Source organism: Oryzias latipes, chromosome 8, assembly GCF_053564925.1.
Source record: "Oryzias latipes strain Hd-rR chromosome 8, Olatipes_Hd-rR_3.1".
In the NCBI taxonomy this organism is placed as follows: domain Eukaryota; kingdom Metazoa; phylum Chordata; class Actinopteri; order Beloniformes; family Adrianichthyidae; genus Oryzias; species Oryzias latipes.
Genome location: NC_136244.1, coordinates 21154000 through 21174533, shown reverse-complemented (window position 1 = coordinate 21174533; position 20534 = coordinate 21154000). Strand labels below are relative to the sequence as shown.

At 41.9% G+C, this 20534-nt stretch overlaps 1 protein-coding gene across 1 annotated transcript; it reads left to right on the top strand.

The window, feature by feature from the left end:
• Window positions 1-5600: 5600 nt before the first annotated feature.
• lfng (LFNG O-fucosylpeptide 3-beta-N-acetylglucosaminyltransferase) lies at window positions 5601-12489 on the top strand. Its single transcript, XM_004071318.5, has 8 exons — window positions 5601-6856; window positions 9731-9779; window positions 9903-10005; window positions 10084-10237; window positions 10326-10411; window positions 10525-10690; window positions 10774-10859; window positions 10937-12489. Exons 1-8 carry the CDS (start codon window positions 6455-6457, stop codon window positions 11001-11003), a joined length of 1113 nt encoding a protein of 370 aa, XP_004071366.1. The 5' UTR covers window positions 5601-6454; the 3' UTR covers window positions 11004-12489.
• Window positions 12490-20534: the final 8045 nt, after the last annotated feature.

The following is a 20534-nucleotide window of genomic DNA, read 5'->3' as shown; positions in this document are numbered from 1 at the left end:
CCGGCGACAGGAGTTAAACCGTTGCTCTGAGAGAGCAGAGCTGCTCTTGTTCCCTGGCTAGAGCTGAACCAGGACTGGTGCCAGAGATTAATCCCAGTAGCGAACGGGACAGATTCCCCTCCACTGACCGCGGTGGACATTATCATGGGGGGTGTGGGTGCTCATGTGGGTCTGTGAAGTCGGTTATGATATGGGATTTCCTGACAGGTGGCATGTTCAGTGTTGGTTAAGTCTCCCTCTGCTCATCCTCTCAATCCTCTTGCTGTTGATTTTTTAACTAATTCCATGATATTAGCAGCTCTAAGCAGATAATGGAAATGCAAACCCCTCGTAAGCTGGGAAAATAGCCAGAGAACAGATAAATTACAAAGCTTGACTTAACCACAAGGACAAGACATCAACACTTTGTACAAAAAATTAAGTAAAACATTCATTTTTATGTTGCACGTTTTGGGTTTGGTGCAGACTTTTCCTTGGAAAGAGCTAGAATCTTCCTGGAGAATTGGAGAAACAAGAACATACATCGAGTCTTCTTGGAGATCCAAGTGGAAAAACCCACTTGATGTTTTCTAAAACCCTCTTTCACACTTCTTGAAATAACACCATCAATTATTTTACCTGGGACATGGTAAAATATGGATAAAAAAAGCCTATTTTTCAAGACCTCAAATCAGCTGTAAACAGTCGCATCCCCTTTAGACCCTCTCATCTTTAGAGCTCTTTCAAAAGCATTTCTAGTGGTCTTTTAGCTATGACTATGCCACTGTTTTACCCCAAATCAAAAAATTTGTGTAAACCGGCTGAGAGCTCTCTGTTTACACTCTCTCTTGTTAGCTTACTGTAGCGCCCCCCCCAAGCTAATATTATTGGTGCAAAAAAAAATGGTGAGCAATATTGGAGCAATCCAGCCATACAGTTCTGAGCCAGGTGCCGGCTCGGACGAGGAAAACCAAGGATCTCAGTCGTCTGCAAGTGGATGCATCCTAATGCAGCGGAGCTTCAGGCTCTACTTAACAGATATGACCTTTCTGAGACTGCATTTTTTGGTCTCCTCCTGATTCACACCAATTTGAATAAAGAAATACTCAGAAATACAATGCTGAGCCTAATTTTCTTTATGCAATTCCTCAATCATCGGAAAAGTGCCCTAAGAACATGTTAAAAAGATAAAATAGACACTTTTTATCTATGTGGCCCTTTAAATGACTACAATTCATCTCAAGAGATTAAATCTACTTTTATAGCTCATAAATCTACAAAATTGTCAGTTTGAGCCATGACTTCATTCCAAGCTTTCAGACTTCTTAAAGGTGTTGCAAACATGGTAATAAAGGGTCTTTAGATACATATAGGAATACATAGTTGATATAAAAAGAAACAAAATATCCCCCAAAAACATGAGGCTCAATAATGTGATGTGTTTTATGAGCCTTTAAAATTCGCCACATGAGGAGAGAATACGGTGCTATTCCATGTGTGTTTCGACATTTTTTTTTTATAGGAGACTTGAAGTAATTTAAGAACCGTGCAGTCAACATATGCTTTTCATCGTCATGGCTCCTTGATTTGTTTTGCCTCTCCTGCTGCCGTATATCACCCATCTCCCTGTGGAGAACTCGGCAAGGCCCGACTGAACTTTGCCGCTTTGCAAAAACACCAGTTGACTCATAAAAACAGCAATTTGAAATGTTGAACAATTAGAGGTTGAAAGAGGGGTAATTAGTTGCTAATAGACTTCGGGACGCGGAGCTAATATCCTATACACTGCTAAACAGTAACAGATGCAGAGGACTGTGGAGACAGCGGAGCATCTGGAGAGAGTAAATGTGGGGCTTTTAAGCAACACAAGTGACAGAGCTCTGGGGAATCCAAGCATCTAAGAGCAACACACATCCTGAGGGAAAATGTAGCTGCTGGAAACCACACATCCCTAAGTAATAAGACGTTTGGCAGAATGATACGGCAGAAGAAATCCTTAGATCCTGTTCCTTTCTGGAGTTGACTCTCTAAAAGTTAAAACACTTTGATGACGAATAATGACTTCTCTGGTTCTGGTTCTTCTCTGGTCCCTTTTCCTCAGTATTAGTGCCTGCTCACCCCAACTGCACCGATAAAAAGGCAGAACTGTGCCCAGTCGCCCTCTTCATTCTAATTTGGGTCGTTTTATCAATTATATTTCTGTCCAGATAAGACTGGGCTGGACTCCCGAGCCGTTGATGATTTGCCGTTCCCAGACCGACTGGAGCTGCCACAAAGGCGGAGTGCTGGGAATCATTAGGCTGACGGAGTGGAAGTAGGGCAGGAGCAGGGGGTGATGAGCAGGTCTGCAGGACTGCTATGCAAATCGTTTGTCTCCGCCTGGTTGTGAGCAGGGAGTAAAAGGGCGAGCAAGCATGATAGAACATCAGCAACCAGCTGAGAGTTTCCTGTTTTTATTGGATCTGATGTGATGTGAACACAAGTTTTTTAATCCAAGACGTTGCTTTTAAAATGATTAAAATACTCAAGTTCTTTCATTCTGACTACAATAACAAATTGTTTTTAATCAATCACTCAGTAATTTGCTTGGTAATTTTTGCGTAAAATTGGCTATGTTTTAATACTTTTGTGCAAATTCAATAATGTTGCCTATTTTTCTGACGCTTCTTTCATCACACAAGTACTGGATCTCATTCCTTGTTTCTTTGTGTTTCCCTGAAGGAGCCCCTTTCAGACCAAAGCGAGTCCTCTACATGCTGATCAGAGCCGGGTTGTCTGAGGAGCGGCGACTTCCTTCTGATGTTGCTCAAAGAGGAAACCCAATCAGAGCTCTGAGGAGGACACCCGGTCCCCCGACTCTCACCTCTGGTGTGATCTGTAATCCCATCAGAGATACTGTGTCCATGGTGGGAAAATAAACAGCCGTGAAAACTGATCCTGAGCCTCAGCTTACATCGCTAGTCCTCAGAGGATGTTCTCCTTCTCTGTATGTAGTGCAATCTTCTTCTTCACTGTTGATAGTTCTGTTTTAAAGCAAAACATCAATAAGTCATCTTTTAGAAACAGCCAGTATGAAACATGGTGCTTTAACAGCCCTTAGCGGTCTGCGCATTCACCAGTGTGTGGGCCAATCACATCGACGTAGGACGCAAGAGTGATGCTTACCCTTTATTAGTATAGTTTTTATTAAAGATTTAACGTAAAGATTTCAAAAAAGCTTTTTAGCTTTGACATTTTTGGTTTAAAACATAATAAGAGCTTTGACACATAATCATGATACCCCTTTTGGAATAAATCTTTGGAACTTTGTAAATGGATTTTTTTATGTTTGAAGAAAAAAAGAAAAAAACAATTTCCATGATGGAGGACACCTGAAGAAAATTGGGCTCAAATCTGCATTTCTGAGTATTTCTTTATTCATGTCATTATGAGTCAGGAACAGAAAAAAAACACAGTTTATAAAAGAGCTTACTTGTGACATGGCAGGCCACAAGCTCCCTGCTCTGCTCCGCTTGTAGATGACTAGATCCATGGACATCTTTGTTTTCTTCGTCTGAGGTGGACTGTACAGCGGGCTAGATCCACTATCGCTCAACATTTTTGTTGCACCGGTAATTTTAGGTTGAGGGTGAGAGGGGCTGTAAGCTAGCTGGAGATCGCGTCAACTGAGAGCTCTCAGCAACAGGGAGGGAAGGGGGGGTGGCGGAGTTGCCCCGCATCAACAGTCCTGCTCATAAGCTGGGGGGGGATTTCTGATAACATACTGTCGCTCTGCAGAAACTATGTCTGAGAAAACTACCGTAATTTAACATTTTCGCCAAAAGCAACATAGTCATAATTAAAAGACAGCTGGGAATGCTTTTACAATAGATCAAAAGATGATCGGAGAGGAGCTTTAAACATATTTTTTCAGTTTAAAAAATGTCAACATTTGCTTGATTCTGGTTTATAGTGTAATTATTGTGTTAAATAATAATGAAACGTGTAAAAACAAAAGCAAAACACTGTGGTTTGAAAATAAAGCATCATTGCAAGAGCAAATTGTAAAATAGTAAGAAATACTCATAAAAGCCCCAGTTAGGGGGTTAATTATGAGTACCGGTAACAGATTTTGGCTAGATCTCTCTTTATGCTTGTGCTTTATGCACATTTATAAGAGGTCATATTTTTATGTTCACAAATGTTGGTCTAGATATTATAAAAAAATTCCTGCATATTCAGCATATTTCACTTGCATAAAAGGCTGTTTTATTGTTTAATGAATATCTTTAACAGCAAAGCAAAACTTCTGTTTTTGTAAAGGAACTTAAACATTTTTTTTCTCTTTTGAACAGAGTCACTCTGTGCTCTGAAACATTCAAAAAATGTGATTTTTATCACTAAAACTTGAAAGAAAAAGATGATTTCTTCTCTTGTCAAAGGTGAAAAGGAGTGGAGACTGAAACAGATGCAGGACAGATCACAAAGGCTGCATGAAAATCTTATAAAGGATTCCTGAACAAAGAAAATCTTCAAACGCACAGACATCCAGGAAAACCATACGAAGGAATGTTAAACACTCTGAAATGCAAGTTAAATGGAAACAACATGAAACGGAAAAAAAGATGTGGCTTTGGGGTAATGTTTTCCATGTTTTTCCTACAGCGAGGATGGAGCCCATGCAGGTTTGTGCTCCAGGAGAAACTGAAAAGAAAAAAATCAAAAAAAGATGATCTTCTTAAGAAGAATGTTGGACAGTCCGTGAGCAGTAAAGTTTGCAAATTGGATGTGTGCACCATGAGCAGTGACCTTCACACATTTAGGAACAGCGGTCCTCTATTTTTATAGATCTACCATCACGCTGAGACATCAGAGAGAACATCAGGAGCTTTGTGGTGTTTATTTGTGGGTTTCATGGGCACTTGAGTGAGGATGTGGGTTTATCTGAGGAGACTGGCTGTAATCTCTGTGGTCGTCAGGGTTAGTGTTACAGATGGAGGGGGAGCAGAGTTCTGAGCAAACTCTTAAAGTTAAAAAAGAAAGTGTGTCAGTAAAAGAAAGGAAAAAATATGATATAAACTGTGAACTGAGGAGGGAGGGAGCAGTTTCCATTCTTTCAGTTGCCATCTAAACAACTGGCGTTTTATAGGCCGTTTCAAAGGATCGGGAACAGTTTCCAAGATTGAACAAAACCCCTTTAAGACTTGCAGAGAATGGCTGAACCCTCTTGGCCTGGTTTCTTGTCTTCACTGTTAAAAGATGAACAAAAGGTCTTGACAAGAGCAAAAGCAGCCAAGAAGGAAGTTGTTTCTTGCAGGAATAAAACACCTCTCATGCAAAACAATCATACGTGAGGAGATAGATTTTTGGCGAAGATGCAGGGAAACGGTTGGGTCTTTAGCAGGGTCATCAATGGTTCTGGAAAAGTGCAGGAGTGATATTCTGAGCCTTTGGTTGCAGAGAAGTTGGGAGCTCCAGCAGCTGCACCGTGTCTGGTCCCAGCACCACATGGCACTCAGTGTTGAGAGCCAGAATTTGAACAAGCCGTCATGAATGGCCAACTGCAGAGTGAGTCCTTACATGAACCCAAGCAGAACAATGGGGTATGTTGGGCTGAGCAGCCGACCCAGACTTGCCTGAGTGCATGTGATCTGCCTCAGCCATGAGGAGTGGCTGGGAGAAGTCATGATGGATGCTGCTGCTGCCACAAAGTCCTGACCTGATGCCTTTATTATCTGTAGGTAACTGGCTCAAGAATTCCATGAGAAACTAATTTATCTAGTCATTTTGAACAACCGGCTTTTTGTTTTGTCATCAAAAGAAAACAAGCTTTTTGGTTTAAAACTTAACAAAAGGTATATTTTAAGTGTTGACACAATAATAGATCAGCTGAGTTTGACTTTTTGAGGGTCACTTGTGCTAAAGAAGAAGAAACTACTATTTCGGTTATTCATATTTAGAAACTCTAAGCTAGTCTTTTGTCCATCATCACCCAAAAAGGAATGAATTGTTTTTATTATTTTTTTAATTTTAGGAAATAGAAATGTCATGAAGACTTCTAAAACAATATATGACTCATATCAAGTAGACATTATGAAGATTTTAGCTCCTTTTTTAGTTATTTTTTTAATAATTATTGGATAATAGGGAAATTGGGGACACATTAAAAATATTTTAAAACGACATGTATACTTTAAAATTATATTTCGTGTACTGTTTTTTATTGTAAATATAAAAAAAACACTTCTACCTCTCGGAACAAACCCCGCCTCTTGCTCAATCAGAGGCATGTAGGAGTGACGCCCCTCCCAAAGGGCGTGGCTATCGTGAAAGCTTATAAATATCTCTGCTTCTCCTCTGTAGGAGTATTTGTCATAGTACCTGGAGGACCTTATCTTTCTCCTCCAGTTCTGTTTCGGGACAGGACACCGTATGGACTTTGTAGTGGGAGTTTGTGGCGCCGCTTCACTCTTAGAATAGACTCGAAGCCCCAAACATGCTGAAGAATAACGGCAAGAAGGCGGCTGTGTCCGCAGCCTGCACGCTGGGGCTCTGCCTGCTGCTGCTCGCGCTCGTCCTGCAGCATGAGCATCCGCGCGCTCAGGTGCCCGAGCAGGTGAGCCAGGAGGACGTCACCGGCGCGCGCTCCGAGGAGCAGGCGCGGGCCGGGAGCGAGAAGAAAGGCTTCTCGGCGTATTTCAGCACACTGACCCGAGCCAGGAGGGAGGTGGCGAAGCCGGCGGGTTCCTCCAGCGCACCGCCGGCATCAGGGGACCCCCCTCCTGCTGAGGACATCAGCGTGGATGACGTCTTCATCGCGGTGAAGACTACCAAGAAGTTCCACCAGTCCAGGTTGAAGCTGCTCCTGGACACGTGGATCTCTAGGAACGCACAGCAGGTATTTGTTTTTAAAGATTTAATTGTCTTTTTTTTGGTTTTGGAAAGTTGATGGAGATCCTCCATCATCTTTCAAGCATTATTGTTTGGATTGTCATCAGATGAAATGGCGAAGCAACCCCTCTGGAAGCCTCTTTAGCGCCTCCAATCCCCCTTTTCATCCTCCTGCCTATTATCCTTCCTCCTTTTGGGTGCACCAACTCCAGAGCTGTCCCCTTTCCAGCTCTAACAAAGCATCTTCTGAAGGGGGGAAAGAAAAGTTCCTCTGCTCCCCTCTCTCTCCATGGGAACAGTGCATGGGGGGCTGAGTTTGGGTCAGGCTTGCTGGGACAAAAGAGGGGTGCATCTGCAGGCAGGCTTCTGCTCTGAAGCCACACGCTGTTGGAAACAAAGCAGGAGAAGGGGAAAAAGCAGCCAGTGAATTCAAATGTACTTGCTGTGTCACACACAGATTTCCTCTCAGGGGTTTTGGGTTTCCTCTCATGGGATACTTTTCAGTCAGGAGTTGTGAGAAAAAGAGCTGGAAACCCTGGTGTGTTGCAGAAATGTGCCCTCCCAGCTCAGAAGAGAGGCCAAACCGTGCCTCCAAGGTGCCAGTTCCAACGTGCTAATTGGCTGGCAGTGACTGGACTGGAGTGGAGGATGCTAGTTAACCCATCATACAGAGGTAACAGCAGGGCTGATAGGCAGACAGCTGGCTGCGAGGACAAAGAGGGCAGCCGGAGCGCCACAATGCAACAGGGAGTTCTGGAGGAAGGGTGCCAGGTGGTCAGCGCAGAAGGAACAAAGGAGGGCTTTAATGCCAGCCATATGATGCTTTGTGCTCCCACCGCTTACATATGGCCGTCCTCTGCACACTGGTCTGATTCTCACGCTCAGCTGATGAACATCTGTGGATCATTTTTGCTGCTGTTTGGGGAAAAAAAAGAAAAGTTAACTCCTTTAAAGGGACACACTTTGCCAAAATGCTTTTTTTTCCTTCAAGTGTTTTCTTTTCTTTTTTTTTATTCAAATAGATTTTTTTCCCAGTTTGATCCAAATCTGTTTGCTGCTTTTGATAAATAAAAACAAACACTATAAACATGAATCCACAAAAAACTTTGACTTTATGGGATTAAATGTGATTTTTTTTAAAAAAAATTATTGTTCTTTTTTCAAGTGTCGTACCATGCAATCCTCTAAGAGTGTAATAACTAGTCTGCCCTCAGACAATAAGCCTGTAAAAGGAAGAAGAAAAAAAGATGGCGGTAAAGAAACAGTGGTCAGATTTGGCACAGAGGAGAGGTTTTCGTTCACCAAACTGCACCCTTAGCTGCAGTGATGCTCTATAAAATCCACAAAGGTGCTCTTATTTTTTGGGAGTCTTTGAAACAGGAGGGTGGGGAAAGACTTAGGGTGGCGGTGCTTGATGGAAAGAAGGGAGGCTGGTGCCCTTCCTTCCTGTGGAGCCGGAGACAGCCAGCCAGGCACCACGTTCAGCTCAGACAGGGCCGTGCCAGACCTTCCTGTTGCCGGGAGGCTAAGCCCCCCGCCCTTTTGTGCTCTCGCTTTCCTCTTTTCTTCAACCTCACGCCCTCTTTTCTTATATTTCAGCGTTTGATAGTTTTTTTTTTTTTTTTTTTTTGGGGGGGGGGTGTTCTACTTTAATATTCGATTAAGGTTCTTTGAAGTTTCAGTCGGACGACAGAAACTTTCCTCCAGGCTGCTCTATGGTTAACTCCAGCAGCTGTATGCAAATTCCTGCAAACATGCTCAGAATTTACCCAGTGGAGGCTTTACCCAGCATGAAAACTCACTGCATTGTTCTATTCAAGAACCCCCTGGCTGTGCATGTGGCTCAGAGGCAAGGGGTGGGAGGGGGGGGTGGGGGGGATAAGAAGGGGGTGGTGGCCACACACGGCTTTGGATTCACTAATCAGCAGTGAGATCCTTCCTCCTTTTCTTTTTTTTCCTTCTTCTTTTCTCCCTGAGCCCTGGCAGCTCGGGCAGCTGCCTCTGTGATTAGACGTCTGTTGAGCAAGCTTTAAGGCAAATGGTGCCAGGCTCTGATCAGTGGTGAAACCTCCACCCTCCTTTGAGCGAAAACAGCCCCATGTCCTCAGCGTGCAGAAACCTCTGTTCCCAAGTTGCCTCTCCGCAGAAAAGCTAGATCTGGATCTCAAATGAAGCGGCATGTCTGCGTGTAGAGACACGTGGAGCAGATAAGGTGGCGTGATGTTAGGCAGGTGCTGCCTCACCTGAAGTAAACAGACGGTTATAAAGCCGGCGGTCTTTTCATCAGCACCATTCAGCCGCCTGCACCTGCTCGCCGCGTGCAACCATAAAGTGAGGTGTAGCCTCTCCCTGCGCCTGTAAGTGCGTTTCTGCCCACCTCCCCTTTGTCGTTTGCCCCCTTTTATGACTAATTTCTACATTCATTAAGCGTCTGCAGTCTCTGACTTTAACTGCTTGGACTTTACGAGTCTATCAGTCAGAGGACAAAGAGCGCAGAGAGGCCGGCTCATCCCGACTGTAACATTTTCTGCCAGAGTTTGAAAATGTGAGCATGTTGAGGCTGCAGGGCAGAGGGCCTCGGCCGGGGGACGTGTTGCATGAATGGAGTGTGTGTGGGAGGCGGACAGTCTGCCTCCGCTTTTGTTGTTTGTCTGGGATGCTTTGGGGTGGCTGCATGGTTGCCACGGAGAGAGTAAAACGCAGGACAAAAGGCTTTTATTAGAGCAGGGGGCTGTTTAACTCTGTGTGTTTTCAACTGCATAAAAGACGCGTTGAGTGATGCTAATCACAGCAGCTGGATGCGAGTGTCGGGTTTGAATGAGCATCCCCTATACACGATCAAAACCACTTACTTTTGATTTCCTCTTCTTTTTTTCCGCAGACGTACGTTTTCACCGATGGAGAGGATGAGGAGCTGAAGAAGAAAATTGGTGAGTTTTACAACCACCGGGAACAGGGATGTTTGTTCAGAGGGGGTTAGTCATGGAAAAACCGCGTGTTGATGCTCCATTAATGAGACATGAACATTTTTTTCCTTTTATTTGTTGTTTTAGGGGGTCATGCAGTCAACACCAACTGCTCCGCAGCTCACAGCCGGCAGGCCCTGTCCTGCAAGATGGCGGTTGAATACGACAAATTCATCGAATCAGGAAAAAAGTATGTATCATTTCACAACTACACATCGACATTTTTGTGGTGTGAAAATCTCTAAGTGGTTTTTTTTCTGTTTCATAGGTGGTTCTGCCATGTAGACGATGACAACTATGTGAACGTTCGGGCTCTGGTGAAGCATCTGTCTCAGTACCAGCACACCCAGGACATGTACATCGGTAAACCCAGTCTGGACCGGCCCATAGAGGCCACAGAGAGGCTGGGGGACAATAAAATGGTACACTGTCGGATCATATCTGCATAAATGCGACACTTTATTGTGAAAATTATTTAAAACTTAAGTTGATGGCCTTTTTTTTTTGTAGAAACCGGTCAACTTCTGGTTTGCAACGGGAGGGGCAGGTTTCTGTGTGAGCCGAGGTCTGGCACTGAAGATGAGTCCGTGGGCCAGGTAGGGTTATTTACAGAGTAATATCCCAAAAGGTTCTGTGTGCTTTTCAAAATAAAAGCCATCTTCTTAAAGCTTCACTTTGGTCACGGTGCTGGTGTTTGTCTTTTTTCCAGTGGAGGTCACTTTATGAACACGGCGGAGAAGATCCGACTTCCCGATGACTGCACCATCGGCTACATTGTCGAGTCAGTCCTCGGCGTCCGTCTGACCCGCAGCAACCTGTTCCACTCCCACCTGGAAAACCTCCAGCAAGTGACTAGATCAGAGATTCCCAAACAGGTAATAACCTCAGCCAGCATCCACTTCCAAACAGGAAGCAAGAGTGATCCTCATTTTTTTAATTCTACTCGCCTTTCTTCCAGATTACCCTCAGTTATGGGATGTTTGAAAACAAAAGTAACATCATCAGTTTGAAAGGGGCTTTTTCTGTGGAGGACGATCCATCGAGGTCAGAGATTCTCCTGGTTTCTACAAGCTGATAATACAGTTTTTCACGTACCTGACCTTTGTGTTTGTGTCTTCCAGGTTCAAGTCTGTGCACTGTCTCCTGTACCCAGACACTCCTTGGTGTCCCCCCCAGGTTGCCTTCTAGGGCGACCGCTCCTTCCTCATCCTCGTCCCTGTCGCGCCTCGGTATCTGAAAGGCACGCAGGGACCAGCGTTTTGTATTGGACCGAGTGGCTGCTGCGTTCTTCCTGCAGTGGCGTGCGGTCTTTATTGGTTTTACTGGGCTGCTGTGCGGCCCGCCTCGGGACTTTTCCTTCCTGTCTGAAGCCGAAACGTCGTCCCGTCATCTTGGGGCGGAAGATTCTGGCTTTTTGGGGAGGAAGTTGCTTTCAACGTTGAGCTTTTGCAAGCAATCAGTTGAACTTTGTGATGTATATGTTGCTTGTAAATGTACCTGCAATTCTCATAGAATGTATCAACATTTATTCACGCTTTTTTGCCAGCTTTACATTAACTTTAGCTTTTAAAAACGCAAAGCCGCTCAGGTTTTGCTCCTTCATTTATTTGCATTTAGCTTTTTTAACGCCGAGGACTCCGGATAAATGCTCTAATATGAAGACGTTGCTGCATTTTAAGTGAACAGTGTTTCTCTCATTACCTGAGCTGGCTTATGGCCGATTTCCAAATGCATTCTTTGGGGTCTTACTCTGAAGTTTACCATGGCAAAGCACTTTTTTTTCCTTTTTGAATCTTTTACGGTGAAACAAAGCTGTTTACATCTTTTAGTGACTTGCTTCAGATTTGCATCAAAACTAACGAAATAACCCCTCAAAATAGAATTTCCTCCTTATTTTTATGTATTTAAAAACACTCCTTGCATTTGTTACAATCAGGGAAATGTTGTAAGTGGAAAAAGATTTTGTTTTGAGGGTTGCAATCAGTCTTCTTGTTAAAAAAAAAGAAAATATTGCACATTTGTGTGAGAAATGAGCTGATGCACATCTCGCCTCTGAAAAATCACTGGCTTTTTTGTGTGTTTTTTTGAGTATTTCATGTATTTTGACACCTAAAAGCAGTGAGGGCAGAGCGGTTTGTGATGGCGGGGCAGCAGTAACAGCCACATGTGTAATCTGAGCTGCAGTCCAAGTTTGCACAAAAGACTAGGAGCTCCTCTGTTGTTATCATCAACATTATTGTGTGGTATTTACACATAATATTGGCTGGTTACTGTTGATGCCTGTGAGGCGAGAGCAGCATCAGTCATTTCACACAGAGGCGTTCATTACCTCTGTTTTCTATTACCCATGTTGGGTTAACCTCTATATCTTAATTGCAGTATTGTGTACTGCTACTTTGTGTAGTTAAGTAGTCCCTGTATATGCTTAGACTTTTTCTGTTGTGGGTTGCACCCACTTTTTTAACAACCCGGACATTTATTTTAAAATATTGTATTGTGCTGAGGAACTGTGGCGATTATTCTCCAGTATCTGGAGTGTTTCAATGGTTTTCTGTCCTAATACTGGCTTCTCAGGGATTATATGAGCTGATCCTGGTAGTAACTACCGTGGGACCCGACGGTGGTGACTGAGAACTCTGAATAAAATACATAACCACTGAGAAATTTCCCAAAACTTGTCATGTTTTTATTTGGTTTTATTTAACCGTTATTTTATTAGGAAAGGCGATTGTGACAAAATGTCTTTTTCAAGGGAGACCTGGGCCGAAAGTACAAGAATTAAAATGAACGGTATAATGATAATAAAAAGTGTTTTATGAAACAATTTAGTCAGATTTCCTTGAAATGTCTATTTAAATCACCTTTCATTTGGAGGTAACATTTTTATTTATTGTTTTTAACCTTTATCCTGGCAGATTGAAAACATTCTTATTTTCAACAGCAAAAGGAAAGACCTATAGAGATGGGGGAAGAAAAGTGATGACCGGAAACAAACAAAAACCTCAGCAATAACACAGAAGTCCAAAATCAGAAAAACTATTAAACGTGATTACAGCAGCATGCATCTTTAAAATGATCATTGAGATCCCTAAAATCTGTATTTCAAATAAACGTTTTGTGTAAAAATTCCAATTTCAGGCTGCAGCGACTAAAAATTAGGACAATAAAACAAATATAAAAAATTGTTTTGAATACTTATTAGAATAGAGGAAGATTTTTGAAAACATGAATCCCATTTAAATTGGATTTGTTCCTTTTTTTTATACTTCACTACAACTATTTTGCACCAGTAGTTTGTAGATGTTCATACCTCCAGTTAGCTGCAACCAGTGCTGGAAAACATCTGCTAATGTGTCGGTTTTTAACTGTGGGGAGAAATTTGGAGGAAAAGCAGACATAGGGAGATTTGACAGTCTTTAAGTGATATTGCCAAGAAATATCCCAACATGCTGTATATACACACACACAAAAAAAAGCTGGCTGAAATTTGCAAGTGTGTTTTGTAATGTGGGTTTGTGTGATTAAAAGCATAATTGGTATCTCGGCTGTGGAACACTCACGGGTTAGTTTGAGGACAGTAAAAATTGATTACATCTCAATAACATGCATCATTTTGCAACAGTTAGAGAGCCAGAAACCCTTTGTGTTGAAACACAGACCATTTTATGTAATGCAAAAGCAAAAAATAATCTGGCAAAATTGTCATGAGGCTTAAAAATCTTTAAAACTATGTTCACTTTGAGCTTTTTTTTAAGGTTTAGATTCTTCAAAATCAAAAATATCTCAGCTTTCCTGGCAGCTGCTGTTGTTTTTACTCAGAATGCAGGAAATCCAGTAACTCCAGTCATAAAAACCACCCTACATAAAGAAAAGAAAAAACCTCATAGGGGGTTTATCAATCAGTTTGGAGCAGCTGGACTGACAAAAGATTGAAGCTAAACTTCAGGAATGAGCTGACATGTGTAAATTATGCTTACATGAAATAAATTTAAGTGATTAATATGACGATTTTAGTCGAAACCCAAGGGTTTAGCAAAGTATGTACCAGTTGGGCAACCAAAGCATAATTCAAAATGTGTGAAAAGATCTCACAAAAGCAGCACCAGGACAACAGATTTATGACGAATCAGCGAAAACACCAATGAAGATTTATGACAAAATACAGCTATATTTTTCTTTTGGGAATGAATCATTTCAACTTTTGCACAACACTTTTATTTTGAAAATATGATGTATAATCCCACACTTTACCCCACAAATATAAAAAGAGGTTTAATCTTTGTGCTCTCTTGCAGGTATAGAAGTGCCCAGAAGTGTTAATTTAAAAAAAAAAAAAAAAAAAAAAACTAGACTTAACCTGTAATTTTTCAACTTGAAATTGAAATTCCATCCATCATTTGAAGAAGTGATTGTTTACCTTTGGACTGTACTCCACTAGGGTACTAGGATTGTTTTGTGGGTAATTTTAAACTCATGAATTAGAAAAGCATTTGAACATGTTTAGAAGGACACACAAACGCCTTAATTCAAAGCACACACACACCCAAACTGGTGGGTCAAAGGAGAAAAGGTTCCAGTCCTACCCCTAAAAGAATAACCGCAGGACTAAAGCTGTGTGAAGAATACATGTGCAAAGGCCATTCTCACAGCTGCACATGCATGTGCTAAATAGGTGATATTCAAAATTTGGTGTTTAGTTCCGTTATAAAAAAAAGTACCTTCGTAATTCAGTTCCTAAAAAACTAAACTGGTGACAATGAAACTCCAGCTTGTTGACTTTAAATAAAATTAATTCTAAAGGAAATACTTCACATTTATATAATAGTAAACTTCACTGTGTAAAATATGAAAGCATATTTTCTCATATTTCATAATAAAAGTAAATACCGGAAATGCTTTTTCATTTTCACAATAAAGTCTGTTGACCAAAAAATTGAAATGAAAAATCTATCCACCAACCGTCTTTTTCTAACATAATAAAAAAACTTGTCATTACAGTTAGTTTGTGTTAGAAAAAAGTCTAATAGTGTTCACTCATCTACTTGTACTGTGTAACAAAAAACATCATAAAAATTCATAAGTACCAAGATGTTTCATCAATAGATTTTTGATTTAAATTCAATGATGTTGCTTTATTTTGGGGTTGTGAGGTGGGTTATTTTGTCCCGTAGGAAAAGGGGAGTAAACTGAAAGTTAGGGTCCATCAAAATAAAAGCGTTGTTTGAAAAAGAAGGGGATGTATTTTTCACTCACACCGTTTCAGATGGATGCATAGCTGATGATCCATCACCAAACCTTTGCATGGGAGACAAATTACTCACAGCAAACATCCTCGCCACAAACCATAATCACAACTTTCTCATCCAGAGATATATACACTGGGAAAACTTACCATCTTTCATGTTTTTAAGAGCTCATGTTCAAACAGAACATTCATCCCCCCCCCCCCCCCCCCCCCCCCCAATGCTGACCCAAAAACAAATCTTCCCTCTGGATGTGAATAGACGACTGGCAAGAACAGGCGGTTTAGGCGGCAACGGTTTATCAGTTCACCAAACAGCTGGAAGTGAAGGTTATAAACTCTGGAAAGGCTCATGGGAAAAAGACGACACCCGGCTTAAGCATGAAACTCTTGTATTATTAACGAGGCATGCTGTCAATGTGCAAACAGTAATCAGATCGCCCACATTCTGATCCTTTTCCTGCTCAAGAAAAACATTTTATGCAAACAGCAAAACACAGTTGATCTGGGTCTAATCCGTGTAAAATAGACTCTGAAAAGTTCCACAGCTTCATTGCTGTTAAATCATTGGAAAGGGGCTGAAACCCTTGGAGAAAGTGGCGCGTGCAGCTTTTCATGAAAGCACAAAGACGAGATGAAGTGGCAAGAACGAAGAAGAAGCATCTCTGGTTTGAAAGCAGCGGCTAACAAATGGTCTTTGGGGGGTTTCCGCTATTTGTCTTCCCTCCCTGTTTGCACTTGAGGTTAAGATTGTTCCCGTATCAGCAGCTGCGCAGTCATATAGTCAGTCTGAGCTTTTAAGTATTTCAGATTAGTGTCTCAATTTGCACAGGGAGCTGAGGCCAAGTTCCTGTCTTTGTACAGGAATACAGACTGGACGATAAATGATCAACAAAAAGAGACACTGAGGCAAAACTTGTGACAACAAGCTGGTGTGAAAGTGTCTTTAACTCATTATAAAACAACCATTTGTGTGCCGGAAGAATACTTTTTTCTGACATAGAAAGAAAGATTTAAGCTCCTCAGCTAGTAAAAACCTGAAAATTGTATCAAAACAGTGATTCCATGATGAAAAAACGATGCACTGAAAGATCAGGAATGATCTTTTTTGCATATTGATGTGCAGACAGAAGACTAGAACTCACCAGCCCGCCTGCAGACACGGTTGAAACATGACTCTAGGTTGTTACTGTGGTTGGTTTGTATTTGCTGATAAAATCCAGCAGCTCAAATGATTCAGTTCAGTTTAGGAAACGTGAAATTCCTTTCTATGGGCTGAGTCGGTTTTAGCTTTAGGGACGTGTCTATCTCTTTTCTGTGCTCCTCTGGGACAAAGTTACCACAAACATGTATCAGTTTTATTTCATGAAATGAAAGTTTGAACTAGAAGAAAAGTTGTGAGTTTTATGATTGGCTTGAAGGTTGACATTTAAACTACAAAAAAAGAGAATAAATGACAAGAAGACGATGATTTAGGACAAGAGAAGATCATTTTTTAGGGAAATAGGACTAAAAAAAAACAGTCCAGCAACAAAATGACTCATAGCACACAAATCAACAACAAAGACCACAAAGAAAAAAACCCAAGAAGCCATCTTTTGATGTGGAAATGCAAAAAAATGATTTGGTCGACGGAAACGACCAGAAAGAATTCAAATGGCCACAGAGAGACAAACATAGAAGGACAGAAAGCCAGAGTGTAAGTGATGAGAAACTGTCCCAGGACAGACAAAAACCCAAACCTTAACAGAAGCTTTGACATGAGCACGAATACTCTGAAACAATGGGAAAAAGGCAGCAGATTGACTTTCATTTGGGGTCTAAAAGATTTTGCTCGTCATTTCAAAAGCAAAAACATAAACTGCTGAAAACACAAACACCTGCTCTTTTATTTTGAAAAAAAAAAAAGTGACATTCCATAGCTTCATTAAAGTTCCACACCTTGTGTTGGTCTGACTCACAGCATAGCAGCGGCTCTAACTGTCAGCTAAGTGGAAACCCCCCCGTGGGAGGAGACAATGGAGCTGATCTGTGGAAGAATGGATGGATGCCGCAGAGGGACATTCCTGGGAGTGCAGGCATTACAAAGAGACGTTGACCACTTGCAGATCGTCCTCCTTTACTTTTCTGGGCTTTAGCAGTCAGACTTCAATTACCGCTCCTCATTGTCTGCGGGATCAGAAGCAGAGAGAAAAGTCAGATCTCCCAACAACTGGTGCAGGCCCATAATCCTGCTCAGCACGGGCTACAAAGGCCACCCGAGAGGGAGTTCACCATAATCCAGATATCACATATCCCCACGGAGGGAAGACGTGAACTCCAGTGGAGGATGGGGGAAATATGGAGGAATAGATTGTAGTTTGGTTTTCATTGTTTCTCTTAAATCTTCAAGGAGAATTAAAGCAAAGTGCATAATTCTTTAGATTACTGAAAATAAGATTTTGGAGCAGAGAGAGTCGTGTCTTTATCTTGAACCCATGACACCCCCCAACAATGGTGGACGTGCATCATGACTGACTTTTATTTTTAAAGGGAACTTTGACTTGAGGGGAGACACCCACATTTGCAGAGCTTTCACAGAAAGCTGTCGCCGGAAGCAAATGCCGGCATGATGCATCTGCCACAAAACAAAGAGTGTGTGTGGAAAGCTGAGCAATCTGCCTGATGCGGCAGCACCTCCGGCCATAACTCCAAGTTGCTGTTTTCTGTCTGACGTTATAAGTGCCTCACATGACTGCGGTGAAAATTTCACCCCCGGACTTCTTCACAAAGGAGCTTCAGTCCACTGAGGTCTGCGCACAGCTCCCTGAAGGTTCTGGCAGAACCTTTCACTGAGGTTGAGGTCTGGACTTTGCTCCTGAGCTGGACATCGGTGCTGTTTCCCATGACCTAAATTCAGTGAAGAACATTAAGGCTTCAAGTTTTTCCTTATATAATTTTACAGACAAGTACTTTAGAGCTGAACTCTATCTAAAATAAAAAAAAATAAAAAACGTTTAAATGCCTACTTAGAGAAGAAAACAGCAATAACTCCTGTTTTTGGTGTTTTTAACATCCTCTTGTGGCATTTTTCTGATGATGGAGGACACGTTTTAAGAAAAAGAATCTTAGAATTGCATTTCTGAACATTTCTTTGTTCATAATTGTTGTGCATCGGAAACAAATGGAAAAAGAAATGTTGTTGGGAAAAGCTTGTATGTGGCAAACAGGTTGCTGCAGCAAGCCACAAGCCCCATGCTCCTATCAATACTGATGCATCCACAACCAGCTCAGATGCCTCGTCTGAACTGGCATCCGGCTCAAAGCTGCACGGCTGGATAGCTCCAATGTTGCTCGCCGCTTTGGTTGCACCTTTAATGCCATGTTGGGGTTGAAAGGGGCTGTAAGCTAGCAGGACAGCATGCAAACACATGAATGGCTAATGGGAAGTGGGCGGGTTTACTCCACACCAACAGATTTTTAGTAAACTACTGCCACTCTGCAGAAACTGTCCTAGAAAACAACAGTTTTTTATTTTATTTTAGCTACAAATGACATAAGCATAATCAAAAGAGAACTATGACTTATTTTATAATTGATTAAAATATGATTGGAGTAGCATTTAAATGGAATTTCCCTGTGATTCAGACTCATAATCACTTTACTGGATACTTTAGAAGTCAAGCGAGTTCATGTGAAATAGAACAGGTTTTGTTGTTCTTTTCCAAAAATGCTGCTCCAAAAGACGACAGGGCTGTAATGGATCACATGATGTTAAAATTTAAAAATTACCTTTAAAGTAAATAACATGAGCTGGAACATTTTTATAAAGATAAGCAAGAATTTCTATTGTTTTGTGTGAAGATCAAAAAGCCCCAATCATCATATAACCACCACTGTGCCTGTCAGTGGGACACCTTTGGCTTTTCAATGAAGCCAAAGGTAAAAATTTGTTGCAGCTTTTTAAAATAAATTCTTTAATCAAATAAATCCTACAGTAAAATTAAATGTCAGTTTTTTTTCTTTTGGTGGGAATCAAAACCGCACAGAAAACAGAATGTTAAAGGAAGAGGAAGGAGAGCTGAGGTGTCTTGTGGAAGCCACAAAGCGTCAGAGAGTAGAACTGAAAAGGTGCAGGGAGGGGATGATTGAACAGCTCCATCCCCAAAATGCTCCCACAGCCCGCTTGGGGCGATGCGCATAATGGAGGAGGTGAAGTGTGAATGAGGTGAATTCAGTCTGCTCTCAGCTTTCCCGCTTTTTCTGACTCCCCATGAAGCCGAAACACACAAGTGCTGATGTCCTGGGAGGTGTTCTCATGTGTGGCGCCATGACAACACGCTAAAGGATGAGAGGAAAAAGTGAGCCACATTATACCTCAGCCACAGTTTTGACATGAATGGAAAGTACATGTAACAGGAAGGCAGAGACACCAAATGTTTACTGTGTGCCAATCTTGCAAAACCAAATGTTTTTACCACGATGCATCATTTCTGTTCTGTTGTAGACCAGAACTGGAATTGAGGAGAGAGAAAAAAGTTTTCACTTCACTTTCGCTAGGGGGTCGCCTGTGATTCAAGTGAAAGACTAATGAATCCAGAAATGCAAATAGACATCCTTAGCTAGCTTACAATGATTTATTTCTCTCCTGTGCCTTCCTGCAGCTGCTTGGCATCGACACGGCAGAGAAGAAGGGGCGCCTTGGTCCATCCACTTGGCAGGGAGCCGAATGAGACTCAGGAAGTGTCAGAGTGGAAGCAGAGTGGGGGCACAGAGAGTGTGCAGAAGCGGCCCCCTCCCCTCCCCTTCTCCATTCAGCCGCTCACCTCAAAGCATTAGTAATGCATTCCTGCAGTCCAGCAACAAGCAGAGTAATTCAATTTTCCTGACTGTGGGAGCGTGTGAAATTTCATTTACATCTTTTGCTCTATAGACTGTAAAACAAAATTAATAAATAAAACTCCTGGCCTCCAACTTGTTTCTTTATCATTTTGTTAAAACCAGTTTTTACTTTACAAACAGTAATTTCTGCTCTAAAATGAGTAAATATAATACTTTGGCTAAAATATACATTTATTTTGAAATCCACTGAATGACATTTCTAAGAAATAATAAAGTAGACAGAGTCTGGGAGCAGCTCTGCTATGAATTTCCTTCTAATAAACCCAGATTCATAATGAAGAGTCTGTCTTGTGGGGGCGGCAGTGGGGAGGGGGAGACAGCAGCTGGCTGGCGGCATGAAGGAAGTTGACAAAACCAGACTAGTGGCCCGGCGGTGATACTGACCTCCCGCCTGCCGTCGGCTCAAAAAGGTCACCAACACAAGGATGGCTCTTGAACCGGCGTCCACGCTGCTGCAGGAGGGAATCCCTGCAGACGCTGCATTGTTCTGGGGAATGGCCTGAGATTCTGTTCAGTATGATTCCAAGATAAGAAAATCTGTTACAAAACCTTATATATATATATATTTCAATATTTTATGCTTATTTATATATTTA